This window comes from Lycorma delicatula, chromosome 5 (assembly GCF_047948215.1).
Source record: "Lycorma delicatula isolate Av1 chromosome 5, ASM4794821v1, whole genome shotgun sequence".
NCBI lineage: Eukaryota > Metazoa > Arthropoda > Insecta > Hemiptera > Fulgoridae > Lycorma > Lycorma delicatula.
In genome coordinates, this window is record NC_134459.1 from 94086139 (window position 1) to 94102784 (window position 16646).

The following is a 16646-nucleotide window of genomic DNA, read 5'->3' on the forward strand; positions in this document are numbered from 1 at the left end:
ATAATTTAACCGAATTTAAAAAATGAACTGTCCTGTTAAATAATTTATTTTAAAAGTGGGCAGTAAATCAGAAGCGTCCGCAAACAACTAACTTTTTATTTAGCGCTGACCTCAAAATAAAGAAGAAATGAAAGGGCACTTTATCACTATTTAGAACGGTTTAATTTCTTACATCAGTTTATTAAAAAGAAGTTAATTTTCAGAATTCTTCAATCACCTTTTCACGAGCGGGTACTTCAAAGTGACACCGAAGTTTAGATTATGGATGACTGTTATTTCGATATATGTATATATAATACCTGCAAGACATGTCGATAAGTTTCGAAATATCGAACAAGTTAGGAGATTAATTCGATATTTATCGAATAGGTCTCTAGAGGCAGTAGTGTTAGGTTAAAACAAAGATATAGTAGGTAGATTAATTAATATGGAAACTCAAATTTCAAATTCAGTTAATGAGCTGAAAATAGAAAATAATGAAAATGGAGAGGAAGAAGATGATTTCGTTGATCCTTGGAACGTAACTAGCAAGTCGCAAACTGGTGTTGATTACGACAAATTAATAAGTACTTGATCATTTAACATTATAGTAAAATTATACGTGCATATACATTTTTCGATGATAGAAATCTTTAGATGTTGAATATATACTTATATTAGATTATGGGTATGATTGAGGCAGGTTCTTACAAGTATGTGCAATCTCATCTTTCGTTGCGTAACATATAAAGTGACAGTAAAGACATGTGCCGACATTACTTGCTAACGTTCTGTTATTTTCATAATTTTAATTTTACTTTACAGATATCATTTATAAATGAATATATAAATTAATCATGCCCCTTTTTTTAAATACGTAATAACTAGCACTTAGTTTTCAGCGAATATTAAAAATATTAGAAACTTCTTTTTTATTAATAACATAGATTGTGTATCCGTAATGTCATTTGATTCATTATTTGTAACTGACACTTTTTTATTTTAAATTCTGAGAATTTTTTTGGCTAAGTTCCTGTTTTTTATGTGTTATCACTCAGCATCTGAGCTGTCAGATGAGATCTTGGAGAAACTAAAATTTCTTTTAACTGACATAGTTAAGCATTAAATTGTTATTTTCTGTAGAGAAATGTAAGAAAGATGAGTTTTGGATACATAATGTACTTTATGTAGTAGTATGTACACTTGATATAATATTGAATTATTGTATGGATGTGTTTATATTACATTAATTATGACATATTATTAATTTAATCATGAAATAACCGAAGATGTACCACACATGTGGGCATTACATTCTCTGCATCATTAATTAATGTTAAATTAAGCTTATACCAAAAATTTTGCATTATTTTATAGAAAGCATACTATATATATATATATATATATTTTTTTTTTTTTTTAAACTAATTAGGGTTCATTAGAATATGTATCTTTTTCATTTTTTTACTTGTAGATAGGTAGATTCAAATTATATGTTGCAGTTACAAAAGATCTTTAGTTTAATTTTGATTTTGGTTGTCATTTCTATATATGATATAATGATTATTTTCAGAGAGGTTTGGAAGCTCAAAGATAGATGGTGAGTTGTTAACTAAATGGGAAAAAGTTTTAAATCAACCACTACATCACCTTCTGAAGCGGCAGATATTTTTCTCGCATCGTGATATGCATAATATTTTGAAAATGAGAGAAGAAGGCAAGTCATTTTACCTTTATACTGGAAGAGGGCCTTCTTCAGATACAATGCACATAGGCCATTTAATTCCATTCTTATTTACAAAGTAATTATTTATTATACCATAAGTTATAAGAAAATTACATTTAAAAAAATAATTGAATGCATTATAGTCAGCTTATTTTTTCTCATTCATTTGTTAGCACTCTTTTTTGGTTTTAGAACAAAAGCCATTTTAATAAAAATCAGAAACTTCATTCTCGTAATCTATTGATTAAACTTAATTTTTTATTGCTGTTGTTATTGAAATTATTCATTTTTTTAAGTCATAAAGTGAGTAGGCTCATGTTTTACCATCTGTCTGGCCATTTAGTAATCCACCGAAAAATTCCAAAAGGTCCATTTGATGTATGAAATTTTCCATGCAACAATTACAGCATGTATTATGTATTATGGATTATTATTATTTGGATATTATTACAACATTATCAGTTGTCCTTCTATCCAAATAGTGTATTTTGTATGATTTGTATGAAAATGGTTGTAGGGGACACCGGTCAACTTCAAAAGTAGCTTAGGTTCTGTGTTATAACCAATACCTCATGTCAGGCATATTGCAAAAAATGAGGAGCAAAGTGCTGCCACTTTCTGTGAGCCAAATATACTGTTGCAGATCATTAAGCCCATTAAATAGAGATGATATTTTGTCCCACTGGTGACACTTTCGCTCTGGTCACCCCATAAACAGAGAATAGTCTGAACCTTTATTCTGTAATGAACATTGTTACTTTCAGAGAAAGCAATTAAAGCTACTAGAATTCTAGTTGTGTATAAGTATCACAGTCATAAGAAAGATTATGTCAGACTTAATTATGTAAGGCATTGTTTGTAGAATTTCATTTGATTACGTGTTTGTGATAAAATTTTTTGATTTTTATAAGATTTTACTGTAAGTTTCTCTTGGCGTTACACAGAATAAGTTATATAAAATGAATTTTTGTAAAATTTTTTTTTCAAAATGGCTACTGAATGAAAGCTATTGTAGCTTTTTTGGGAGCAGGCCTGATTATTAAATAGTTATGCACAAAATCAACTACATTCAGGTTCTCTTTACTGTGTTAATATTAACTGGTTATAATATATTTATTGTATATTCTGCAGTTTAAAATTCTTGTTGAAAAAACTATGTATTACAGTGGAATTGTGTCCTCCGTTGTCATATCAGTGATGCCTGTTTCTCTAAAAATAGTACTTACAGTATTGCTAATATATTAAGATTATTTTTTGCATACCTTCCAAATTGGATAAAAAACTATTCCGTTTTGTACTTTATATTAATTTCCACTTTTTAGTACAATTTCATTGTAAAACTCAATTTGTTAAATTGTGTAAAAATGAATGAGATATACTGTTCACAGAAGTAAGAATCCAGTTAATATACTGTTTTTTTTTTTTTTTTTTTGAGAATTACATTAATCATTTTTCTCTATTCTGTAGTGAGGTTTTGTTAAATTTATTAATTTTCACTCAATTTTCTACATTTATTTTTAAATTGATAATAATCATTTATGTTTTCATTTTTCTTGTTATAAAAAATTGATGTAAATTTTCATGTATTCAGTTACACATAGCATATAAGTAAGTTTGAGGTTTTTTAATTTTTTTAGTATTAAAAGAACTGCTATCTTATTATTCATACTTTGGATTATATGTACTGTATCCTTATATGTTTGATTATATACATTTATCATTGCTTTTTGGGTAAAGATGTTTCTTATTTCTGATGCTGAAGTTGAACTTAAAGAAAAAACTCCATTGAGTTCTTGCTGATGGTAATTTTAATTTTTAATTATGCTGAATTTGAAAACAAAAATAGCATAATTAGCTTTAATTAATTTTATTATTTAATCAACTTTCAAGTTCGTTTAATTTAAATGCTCTTTAAACATGAAAATAAACTAAACTATTAATTTTTGATGACAGACCAAACCAAATTTATTTTAAACAGATGTTTTTCAACTATGCACCATTATTATAATTCTTATGAAGAGTGACAAGTCAGTCACCTAAGATGACACAAGGGCTACTGAAAGTATTATGTAAGTTTTAAAGTAACTAATTTAAAATGAATTTAATTTGGTTTATCATAAGAAATGGATAGTTTTCAAATAAAATAGTAACTATTTTAGTAATATAATATATTATATTATATTATATTATATTATATTATATGATTAGCTAAAATAATAACTATACATGCTGGCTAATTCATTCTTCTTTTCAGCCCAACTACTCTTGAAAAATGAAGGTCTTAAAACCTTCATATAGATTTTTTTGTAGATTCTAGATAATATCTGGTATATGACAAAATCTGGATCTAGCCTTAGATCCATATTTTCATTATGATTTGTTGATATTTGATTGGGATTAAAAAATATTTTGTATGATTATGTTGATTTTGTTGTTATTATATTCAGTTTATTTTAAAGTAGAGAGTTTTGTTTAATAATATGATAAATATACTGCATTTTATTTATTTACATTTTACAGATGGTTGCAGGAAGTATTCGATGTTCCACTAGTGATACAATTAACGGATGATGAAAAATTTTTGTGGAAAGATTTAAAATTAGAAGAAGCTAAGAAATTAGCATTTGAAAATGCTAAAGATATATTGGCATGTGGTTTTGATGAAAATAAAACTTTTATATTTTCTGATTTAACATTTATGGGGTAAGTTCTCACTAACCTGATCTTTTTGGAATTAATATAATTATGCTGCAGGGCATTAATTTTTATATTATTTTAAATGATTAGGTGAAAATACTTTGCCTTGTCAGTTCATAGTATCATGTTGCATTGTTTAACATTTTATGAGGCAGTGAGACAAGTAATCTGTTGTTAAAAGGTTTTCTGATAGTTTCATTTTAAAAATTTCTTAATGTTAAGTAGAATGGTAACAGTACAGTAGTGGTATTGTTTTGCTAAATAAAACATGTTAACTTACTATCTATAATGATTGTATAAATATAGATAATGGTAATTCTTTTATGTATTAACTAATTTAGTTCGACAGTTGAAGTGTGAGAGTCGATCCATCCCAACACAGGTAGGTTGCATCATGTTAGATTGTGATGGCTTAGAGTCACTCATACTGTTTGTTATTTTCTGCATGTTTCCAGCATTGTGTACAAATAAACTGTTTTAAAATGTTCTGATTATTTCTTTCTCCTATTAATAATGATGATTTTAAGTTACTGTTGCTCTTGCTGAGACTCAATCTGGGTTTTTCTTATAGTAATAAAGTGAATGAAAATCAGTGAATTGTGGTTTTTTCTTTATGTCAATAATATGGACACATGTACAACTTTTATATGTATCCTATTTGCTAAATGTTACACAGTAGTATAATTTTATTTTTAAAAAAATCTGATATGTACACTACATGACTTTCTTGTATGCTTATTTAATTACATATATATATTTTTTGTTACATTTCATTTAAACTTATTTCATTCGAAATTGAGATACGATCCTCTGATTCTTTAATAAAGTGGATAGTTACACAATTGCATTGTGGTGGACAACACATTGCATCATCACATATTTTTGTGGTGTCCATATCAGCATTTTATATGTTAATTTTGTTTCACATCACTCAACTAGTTAAGTGGTGTTAGTGAGAACGTGTTGGATCCGTAACCATGGACACATCGGTTTGAATCTGACTTCATATACTTAAATTTTTAAACTTTTTTTTTTTAATTTAAATATGTTTATAATTATTAACCTCTGCAAAAACTTTTGAATTAAAATGAAAAGAACATAAAATTTTATTTCACCAATAACTTCTGATTTTTTTCATATCTTTTTTGTTTTTTATTGTTATTACTGAATTATTATTTATTGTAAATAAAAATTTACAATCAGAGATTAATAATTATTAATAGGGTCAATTCGTTTGAAGTAACCCAAGGGTGGTTGCTTGACCAATTCAAAAAAAATTGAAACTTACCCACTTGTTTCCTACATGTCTCAGGACCTTAAAACTATTTTTTTCAAATTTTTTATTTAAGCAGTTTACTTGTGGTGGCCATTTTTTGTTACAGTGCGCACACCTATTTTTGTGATTGTAAGTGTTTACGGAAAACTAAAACACTAAAAATGTCCTGGGAGGATGAAACAAAAAGCAATTTATTCATATTTTCTCAATGTAAAAGATTGGTCTAGTGGTTTATTTATCTATCTCATTTCTTTCTATGAGAAAATTACCAATAAAGTTGAAATAAATAACAGTGAAATTTCACTTTGGTAATTTTTTTCAAGAGGCAGAGATGGCATACACAGTCTGAATTATTTTTTTATCTGTAGGTATATGTTAGCAGTTATACAATAAATAATGTTAATGGTAATATACTTACTCCTAAATTTTTATGAATTTTTGAAAACTAATTAACTAATCGTGAAAAATATACTTTGTATATTCTATTATTTGTGTGTGTATATAGAATTTCTGATTTTTACTTCTTCGTACAAGGAAGTAAAAATCAGAAAAATTTTTAAGCTTCTGAATTTCACTTAAGAGTTTATTCTCTAAACTATTTACCTGGGTATAATTATATTTAAAATAAATGAAGATAAGTTAAATAATATTTTTAGACTACACCTTTTTAAACTAAACTTATTTTAAACTATAATTGTTACTTATTGTAATGACCATTATTAAAAAAAAATATGTTACAGCCAGTGTCCAGAGTTTTATCAAAATGTTGTGAGAGTTCAGAAGTGTGTCACATTTAACCAAGTTAAAGGTATATTTGGTTTTGGTGACAGCGATGTTATTGGTAAAATATCATTCCCAGCAATTCAAGCTGCACCTGCATTTTCAACATCATTTCCTTTTATATTTGGCAATGCAAATATTCCTTGTTTGATACCATGTGCTATTGATCAGGTAAGATTGATACAATTCATGTTATTAAATTTAGTAAGTTTTGATTTTTGGTCAAATAAAATATCTTTCTGTGAATTATTATTTGAAGTGTTACTAGCATAATTACAAGTTATTGCCTTTGAGAAGTCTCAGATTTAAATATCTGTGAAGAGTTGTTAAATATTGCTATGAAATGGATCACACTTCATTCTGCCCATCTCTAATGGTGGTTACTTTCTTCTGTTATAGTTGAGTTAATGAACTTTGGAAGTGGTATCAACCATATACCACTTGTGATAGAAGCTTTTGTTTGTTCAAGGTATAACTTTAATTTATTCATTATTATATTTTATTCTCATTATTCACCATCCAACTTTGATATAATTTTGTTTTATTATAAGTTGTAACTTTTAAAATTTCTACTAAACTATTATCTAGACTAACTTAAGTTTCTAAGCGTAAACTTTTATCTAGAGAAGCCTAGTACGGAGAACCCAGCAACATTTATGTCATAAAGTATAAACTCGTGGAATTAAAGTGGAGTTAAATTGTACAGAACTATTACTATTATAAAAACATTAGCTGATTAATATTGACTCATTTTTTATCTATCAATCGTATTTCCTCTTTTTCTTTACCCCTTATTCTATGTTGTCAAATTCTTCTTCCATATGTTCTTTTTCTTTCCATTCTGTAAAAAAAAAAAAAAATTGACAGAAACAAATGTCAGTGAGGCCAAGCCTGAAATAGGTGATTTGCTTTCAGTGAGAAAAAACTGTTTGTACTGGGAACCTAAAGTAAAAGACAATAATAGGACTGTTTAGCTTAGGAAATGTTTTAAACAGATAGATGTAAGTTTTACAGTTAATTAAATTTTGTCATACTTTGCTTTAAAATTTGTAAATTTATTTTTTTTTTGTATTTATTTTCTTAAATTGAATTATAGGACCCGTATTTTCGGATGACAAGAGATGTAGCACCAAGACTTGGTTATCATAAACCAGCATTATTGCATTCTTCATTCATTCCAGCTTTACAAGGAGCGAAAACAAAGATGTCTGCAAGTGATGAAAATACTGCTATTTTCCTTACTGATACTCCAAAGCAAATAAAAAACAAAGTAATAAATTTTTGTTGTATTTTAAGGATAACATTTTTGTGTTTAATTTTAAATCATGCTTTCTGAGATGGTCTATAATGATGTTTTATTTAATTTACATGCTGTCACTGCATGGTACCTTATACCAGATATTTAAGCATAAAGTTTCTTTACATCATACATAATCTACTGATAGGTCATGCCAAGGCTTTATGATTTAATTTAAAATTAATAAATAATGTAAATACAAATTGAATGTATAAAACTTGCAACCTTATTTCTGAAAATATGAATATAAAAACACTGTTGATGAAAATTCCTTATAATACCAACAATATGTATTGTTACATTGCTCAGATAGTGTTAAGAATAGAAAGAACAGCAGTTGGTATTTTTATTCACAATATTATTTTAAAAATACATAAATAAATTTTGTCAACAAGATCTGATAAAAGTTGCCAAATGATAGATTTATAGCAAACATGTATTGTACACTGGACCACACAACTTTAGCTACCTACCATACCTGCTTCCAACTGCAGTTAACTTTCCATAGGTTAAAAGAAGTGGACAAAATTATTTTTTTGTTTATGATTGTCAGCAGTGAAAGTAATTTAAAAACATAAATTTCTATATTGATAAATCAAACCAAATTTTGTAAAATAAAGTCTTTTCAATAATTTACTTCAAAATGCTTTTAGTTGTCTTTGCTCCTGTTTCAACTGGACAGTAAATCTCTAGTTACTGGCGCTGTTGTTCTCACATTGCGTCAACTGATTTTACTTCTGGAAGTTTTTTTTTAATTAAGCAAACAAATATTTAGAACATATTTTAACAGTGTATTAGATTTAAATTGTGTTTGTTATTTAGTATATTGTCATTGTATATTTTTCTGTTGTTAGATATTTCTTTATATACAGTTGTGTTTAGATGTCTTTTTTGTCTCTTTATAGAGTATTATGGTTTTTGTCAATGTAGATATGTGTCTGAGATGGTTGTCGGAGGTTAATTTTTAACTATTCAGTGGTTGAAACTGCATGCTGTTGACTAGGCAAACCAAATCATAACATATTAACCCAATCAAAAAACCTTTATGGAATGTGTAAATTAATTGTTCTGATTGTTAAGCAGGGTATAGTTTCAGACAAAGACACAATGAACACTTAAATGACCTCCCAGCAACTTAGAGTCAACATTGCCTGTATTCTTATAGACACAAATCACAAATTCCACCAACATTGACTAACTTTGATACTCTTCACATACAAATAGGATACCAATCTTAACACCCTTGAACACTATGAAAGATATAAACAGAAAAATACTACAATATGCTAAATGAACAAATGCAATTTACATCCAACACATTTCTTGACTACATTTAAATGCATGTCTACCTAATCTAAAAGAAAATTAACATCAGCTGACCCCCAGTAGGTAAACAGCAGCCTCCATTTACTGTAGCTATTCACAGACGATTAAATATGAAGTAAGTCAATTATAAAATTTTGTTAGATTTGTTATCACAAAAAATTTTATTTTAAAATAAAAAAAATTAAAGCTAACTTAACAATGATGACAATGTAAAGCATTGGACAAGGTGGACTGTGTAGAACTAAGGATATGCTTCCAGCATTTGATCTTCTGTTTATCAAATTCTTATTTTTATTATTATTTTCTACTCATTTTAACATATTAAACTCATTTTATAATATTTAACATATTATTTTTTATTAAAAAAAAATTGTAAATTGGTTTTATTTATTGTAAGTTTGTTTTATTTTTGCAATAAATTAAGTAATATATCATTATGCATTTATTTTCTTTCAGATAAACAAACATGCTTTTTCTGGTGGTAAAGCAACTATTGAAGAACATCGTGAACTAGGTGGTGATTGTTCCGTCGATATTTCATATCAGTATCTTACATTTTTTCTAGAAGATGATGATAAACTTCATAAAATCAAAGAAGTATGTTAATTGTACTAAATGATACATCTTTATTAAAATTGAATTTGTTTGAATTATTCAATGCCATTTAATTTTAAATCAAGTTAAGTTCATGATTTTTTATTCACCACCAATAATGGCTATTTTCACTTTTTGTTTCACTATTTGCTGAAGTTTGTCACTTGTGTTTTAATCTAAATACTATAATATTTTCTTAGTGTTTTTGTTTTGTTTCTGTAATTCTTTTTAGTTAATAGTTTTCTTTGTGTTAAAATGTCCAGACTGTATATTAGTGTAAAATTTATCATTCACAGTTTTATTAAAATTTTTTCCAATTTTTTTCTGATTATGAAGTTTAAATTGATAAAAATCTCATTAGCTTATGAATTACTTGATAGCTTATAAACAGTATAAGCTATCAATAATTACAGCTATCAAGCTATAACTATTATAGTAGGGATTTTTTTTATTTACTGTACCATAATTTAATTGTTGAAAAAAGGTTAAGAAAACCATTTTTTTTATATAAAAATGAGTTATGGAGGAAATGTTCAAAGTAAAAATAGATAAAGAAACTTTATAGGTTCTTTCTTTGTAAAGTGTATTAACTATTTGATGAGCTTGACTATGGAGCTTTTTATTCTTAACTTTGGATTTAAATTCTGCCACTGAAAAAAAAATTCTCTAACAAAAAACATGAATTCATTAATGCACACAACACAGTAACTAACATGCCACACATTATAGAAGTAAACAACTATAAAATTTGCATCAGGTCATGCCAAGAATTGAACTAAATCAATTTATTGAAAATGAAAAGTAAACATTAGTATAGAATATTATCAGCAATGTGAAAAAAATTACGTAGCTATTCTATGAATACGTATTAAACGAATAAGCTGCTAATAGATTATTATAATTTGTAGGGTGTAGGCCCATTATTTAATGATGATGTTTATTATAAATATTATCAACAATAAAAGTAACCATTACATCCAGTGGATATAAATATAACAAAAGAAATATTTTTATAGTATTTATTAGTATAAAGTGTTCATTCATTTTATGACTCACTTGATGGATGGAGTGTAATAATTATTAATTCAATTATAAATTATTTATTTTTGTACTGTGTACAGTAAGAAATATTTATGTGTGCTAAATATTTTTAAAGAAATTATTTTCTGAAATGAAACAAAATGAGAATAAATTTTAATTGTAGAAAGAATTTTTGCTATTTATGAAAATAGTTAAACACACTATATGGCAGAATACTCAGTTTCTAAATGAGCCTAATGTTACGAGAAAGAGTAATATAACATCTTGCACAGCTACTGTCTGCCTTACACAAGCCAGCTTTTTATTTTCATACTCAGTGCATGACTATTACATTTCATATTAGAAGCTAAGTGTATTTCTAAATACTTATTATTTTCAACTCTTTTTATAATTTGGTTTTCAATGAAATTATTATTGTTATCTGGTACCAATTCTTTTTGTATGCTGAATGGTATGAAAACTGTTTTTGTAAGATATCCATTTGTAGACAATATCTAATTTTGTATTCATTTTTTGTCTAGTTTCTTTCCAACTTTTTCCAGAGCTTAAACCAATTTCGTCAACATGCAATACTATTGAATCATTGTCTAATAAATCTATCAGATCGTTAGTTAATGTACAACTCAAACAGAAAGAGCCAATAATTGTCCTCTGAGGTAGATCAGTAGTTGTTAATTTTGAACTTATGTATTTATCATTTTTTGTGTATTGTGATCTTTTCTATAAATAACTTTTCAGTAAATTCAGTGCAATTCCTCTTATACCACAGTCGTACAACTTTTGAAAAAGTAATTTTGTGGTTGACTGTATCGAATGCGGCTAAGTCAAGGAAGATAGCAATTATAGATTCTCCATTGTTCAATTTATAATAATTTTAAATAATAATAAATTTTATAATAATTTTAAATTTGTAATAAATGCCAAGCTATTTTTCATAGATTTTAATAAAACCATTATATTGTATGGTTCTTTTTGCCACATATTATATAAAATTTTATATTTACATGATTTTACTATACTAGGAATAATCCACTTATAGGCTTATCTTGGCTTTATGTTTTTTACCTTTTTTTTGTTGATAATGTAATATAACCTTAACTATCTTTTTAAATTAATTTATTAGTAGCTATCTCTGGAACATTTTTGTTTTGAATATCTAACGATTTTTCACTTTTTGCTTTGTTTTTTAATGTTTTAACATGGATAAATGTGCAACATTCATCAATTTCAGAGTAATATAATGTATTGATATCAATTTTTAAAAAAGTGAATAGTAATAGTTAAAAAAGTGTTTAAAAAAAGTGTTTAAAAAAACTAACGTACGTGTTTATTTTTACAAGTGGATCTTGTATATTGCTTTATACATAAAAATGATCAGTACATGATCCAGTATTAATAATTTCAGTCACGGAACATGGAACATGACCTCAGTTGTGTCATACAATCGACTACAAGGAAAATCAGCTCAAGCCAAATCCTGCCAAAACCCAGACCTGTGTCTTCCAGCTGAAGAACAGACAGGCAGCCAGAAGTTTGAAAATCATATGGGAAGGACCCAGCTGGCACACTATGGAACTCCAAGATATCTCATGGTCACCTTAGATCGCACCCTCACTTACAGGAAACGTAATTTGAACTCCATGAACAAAGTGGCTGCAAGGAACAAATGAGGTGGACTGGAAAACCTGGGGAGCAAAGCCAGACACAGTGAGAACATCAGCCCTCACCTCTTTGTTGCTTAGCAGCAGAGTATGTCTGGCCAGTATGGTACATACTGGCCTGCCATACCAAGGAAATAGATGTGGCATTGAACAAAACATGCGCATCATCACAGACTGTTTATGACCCTCATCTTTGTAGAAGGTGTATTGTTTGTCTGGCATTGCTTTACCTGATATCCGATGCAAAGTAGCAGCTTATACGGAGATGTTCAAGGCTTTAGCATCCCAAGCTGATTCTTTGTACGGTTATGAACCAGCACAGCCATGGCTTGAAGAAAGAGTTTCCTGACGACCACTGAGGAACTTGCAGGAAAACCGAAGCAAGTGTGACTTACTTTGTGGCTTGCAAGGGGTGCACATCTCATGGATGGAAAACACCCAGTGAAGAACTACCCCTGGAGGCAAAGAGAATTGGGCAACTTGGAGATCTCTGAATAAGCTGCACTCAGGTGTCTAGATGCAGCACGAAGTTACAAAGGTGGGGTTTCACCATGGACTCTGTTGCATGCAACTATGGCAACACACAGACTACAACCCATTTACTTCGGTATCTCTGTGCCCAGCCAAATGCATACAGAAGGAACTGCTTGGAAGCAACAAAAGGATGCACCTGAAATTGCCAATTTTTGGCCCACTACTGTTTAAGTGGCCTGTGAACTGTGATGTGTATATATCTTATACTTGTTTTCATGTTATTCTTACAGTTTTAATCCTTATCCTCTGTACTCAACAGGCCACTGTCAGTGGCCACTCACCATTCCTGAACCACTAGTAATAAGTTCCACATTCACAGTTCTCTCAAGTCATATGGCCATTGTGAGTGGCTGCTCACTTGTTTGCCACTGCATGGCTGCCATATTGACCACCAGCTGTCAATAGCTCAGAATTATTTTCTCAACTGTTACCTGAAATGAAGATATTGAAAGAGCATTTACAGAAAAAGAAATGCAATGATTTTTGTAAACAAGTTCTTTTTTATTTACAATCTTAAAATACAGTACAATACAATAAAATAAAATACGAATATAAATAAGAAACATAGTATTGTGTAATTTTTTAGGCCCCACAAAAACATTATGCATCATATTATATGAATAAAGATAAATAGAAAAACAAAGCTGGAATAATAACAATAGTTTTGGTTTATTGACAGAGTAAAATACAGATAATGAGTTTAGAATTGCATGAGGCCGATGAAAAAAAATTATATTACATGAATAACAATTGAATAAAAAACAAAAAATTTATAAAACAGCTGTTGTTTAGTGTTTTATTCAATGAGTCTTTTGGCTGTGTGGTACTGTTTGAAGCATTGTCCATTGCACAATCCAGGTTGTGCAGTGTACATTTTACACATATATTTGGTACATTTCCCTGACCTACTAGCACTTCTGTCACTGCATACAAAACAATCCTTTGTTTTACCAGGACCTAGCGACCAATGTAAAACAATATTTACATTGAAATAATTTACAAATGCCATGGCCACTTACAGTGGCTGTGCAAGTGTTCACAGGATTTTGTTCGGGCCACTCCCAGTGGCCATACGATGTGGGAGGTATGCGACTGTGAAAAAAATCCAAGGCGGTAGAGAAAATGCCAGATCTGTTCACAGTGGCCATATGACTTCTGAGACACTTTCTTAAAGGGACTAAATGAGCGCAAAGGGTTAATGTATTTTTTCAACTTAATTTTGTTTGATTGGAACCTTCCAATGAAGTTTTTTAATTTAATTCAGATTTAGTTTAAAATAACTTCTGATACAGTAATAATAATAAAAAGCTATAAATTGTAATTTTAAATCTGATGTTATATATTATCTAACATCCTATTAAAAAATATAAATTCTTTACAGGATTATGAAAGTGGTGCTTTGTTAACTGGAGAGCTTAAGAAGATGCTCATTGAAAGAGTACAACCAATAATTGCCGAACATCAGAAGCGAAGAGCAACTATAACTGATGAAGTAGTTAAAAGAGTTATGACACCTAGGAAACTTAATTTCAATTTTACAGATAAAACAAATAAATGATTTACATTAAATATAAAATGTTATATTTATTTTAAATAAAATGATGTGTATTATTTTTTTATTTTCCTTTTCACAATTCTTTTTTGTAATTTATTTTTTTATTAATTACATAAAATCTGAAGTTAATACATGATAAATTAAATACTTAAATACGCTTTATAGTGTGCATAATGTAAACTTTATTATATATATATGTGTGTGTGTGTGTGTGTATGTGTGTGTTTTGTGAATTTTCATATGTGTGAATTTCCTAAACACATTTTTGTATAGTTCTACTTCTACCTCAAAATTTGCCGTAAAGTCTTTTTTTTTTAACTTTAACTGTTGTTGTTTTTAATAGCTTCATTACTGTTTAATTTGAAGTAAATAACTTTGTGAATTATAATAAAAGTGTTTTCTGCTATCTTCTTGAAAGACAGTATACAATCAAATACAACTGCTTAACCTTTTCCTTTTGATTCATGTAACTTTTGTAGTCTTAGGACATAATTTAATTGATAGATTAATAAATTAGTAGTTGTAATCTTTCTGTTGGCATTATTCTTTGCTTTTTTTTATAATTGGAATTAACTGACCTACCTTTTGTGTTGTGTTACTTATATAGTACACTATATTTATATTAAAAAGATTATTATTTGGCGAGCTATTCCAATTGATCTTTGCGATATGAAAAATAGATTTTATGGTAATTACATTATGAATTTTACTTGATTAAAAATGTAAATTACTATATTACTTATGTATATGGGTTTTGTGCTTTCAAAGAATTGTAGAAAAATTAAACTACCTCTTTTCATGTCAACTAATTATTGTAAACACAAGTAAAGAGCTATATACTTGTGTTACTAAAATAAATTGGAAAAAAGCAATCACAGTTGTAATATGAATTCTAATATATGACTGTAATTTTGTTTTCCTATTTATTTCATTGTACTTGAACATCAAAAGAAATGGTTTGTCTTCAAGTAAAAATAAGATAAAATTTCTGTCTGAAAAAAAGATTTTGTAAACTATTTTTATATATATCTTTGAAATTAAACAATACTTCGTTTTATTTAAGAATGGGTAGCATGCCTAGGGATTTAATGATTAATAAATTGGTAAACAGTGTGATTTAAAAAAAATTATTGAGTAAAAAATAATTAAAACATACTTGAAAATAATAAAGAATAGAAAAAGTAGCTTAAACATTATAATGTAAAAGAAGATTTGAAGATTAAAGAAACTGGGTTAAAGTTATGCTGTTCCAGTACAGTAAAGGTCTAACTATTGGCTAAAAATTTTGACAGCAGCACACGACTTATGAGATGATTTGTAAAGAAAGAACAATAAATAAATAAAGAATTAAACTAATTCCTCAACACAGGCTGCAGCATACTTTTGCTTACAGCATTATAAATATAGTTTTCATTCTTAGTAATTCTCTTTGTTGAACAGTATGCCAAAGTATGATAACACTTGAAAAATTCTTAAATGACTTGTTTTCAGTGTACTTTTTCTTCCAATGGATCTTTAAGCACCCTCCCAGTGGAGTTACTGATAGCATCTTTGTTAATAGAATCCATCTTCAAAAGGTTAGGACCCTGTAAGTGAACTATATTTTTAATTTTTGTTGTGTTTGTTCGTTTAATTGTAGTTTTGGCAAATTTGTATGTTGATAATTTTAATAATAAGTGTTGATAACAGTAGTACTACTTCAGTTGGTACTATTGCTAGCAACGTGCATTTATCCATCCAAGGAACATTGCATTGTTTGATTGAATTATCCAAAATATTCATCATGAAATGTTCAGCTGTGGGAAAACAATCAGGGTATAAGAATATTATACAGATTTATTTCTTTTCTAAGTTTTATGAAATTAAAATATGAATAATCAAGGACTGTGTTGAAGTTTGACTTAGTATTTAGTGTATGTTTGTGTGTAGAAGTAAAAGTTTTCTTATTTTTTTATGGTGCTTAATGTTAAGTTATTAGGGATATTTATTAATATCATAATACTTAAAGATAAGAATTAAGATTGCACATGTTAATTACATTTGAACAGTAATTTTATTTTAAATATGTTAGAAGGCTACTTTTGAACAAATTTTCACTTAGGATTGCTTTATTCTGTACATAAAATATAAAATTAATTTTATTAGGATACAAGTTAACTGCTAAAACAATGGTGACTTTA

The 16646-nt window shown here is 28.0% G+C and overlaps 1 protein-coding gene across 1 annotated transcript; it reads left to right on the forward strand.

Moving 5' to 3' along the window:
- The first annotated feature begins 366 nt into the window (after window positions 1–366).
- On the forward strand, window positions 367–14522 carry TrpRS (Tryptophanyl-tRNA synthetase). The gene is made up of 7 exons (XM_075366661.1): window positions 367–566; window positions 1553–1781; window positions 4226–4408; window positions 6419–6629; window positions 7555–7728; window positions 9538–9678; window positions 14293–14522. Exons 1-7 carry the CDS (start codon window positions 428–430, stop codon window positions 14467–14469), a joined length of 1254 nt encoding a protein of 417 aa, XP_075222776.1. The 5' UTR covers window positions 367–427; the 3' UTR covers window positions 14470–14522.
- The last annotated feature ends 2124 nt before the right edge of the window (window positions 14523–16646 follow it).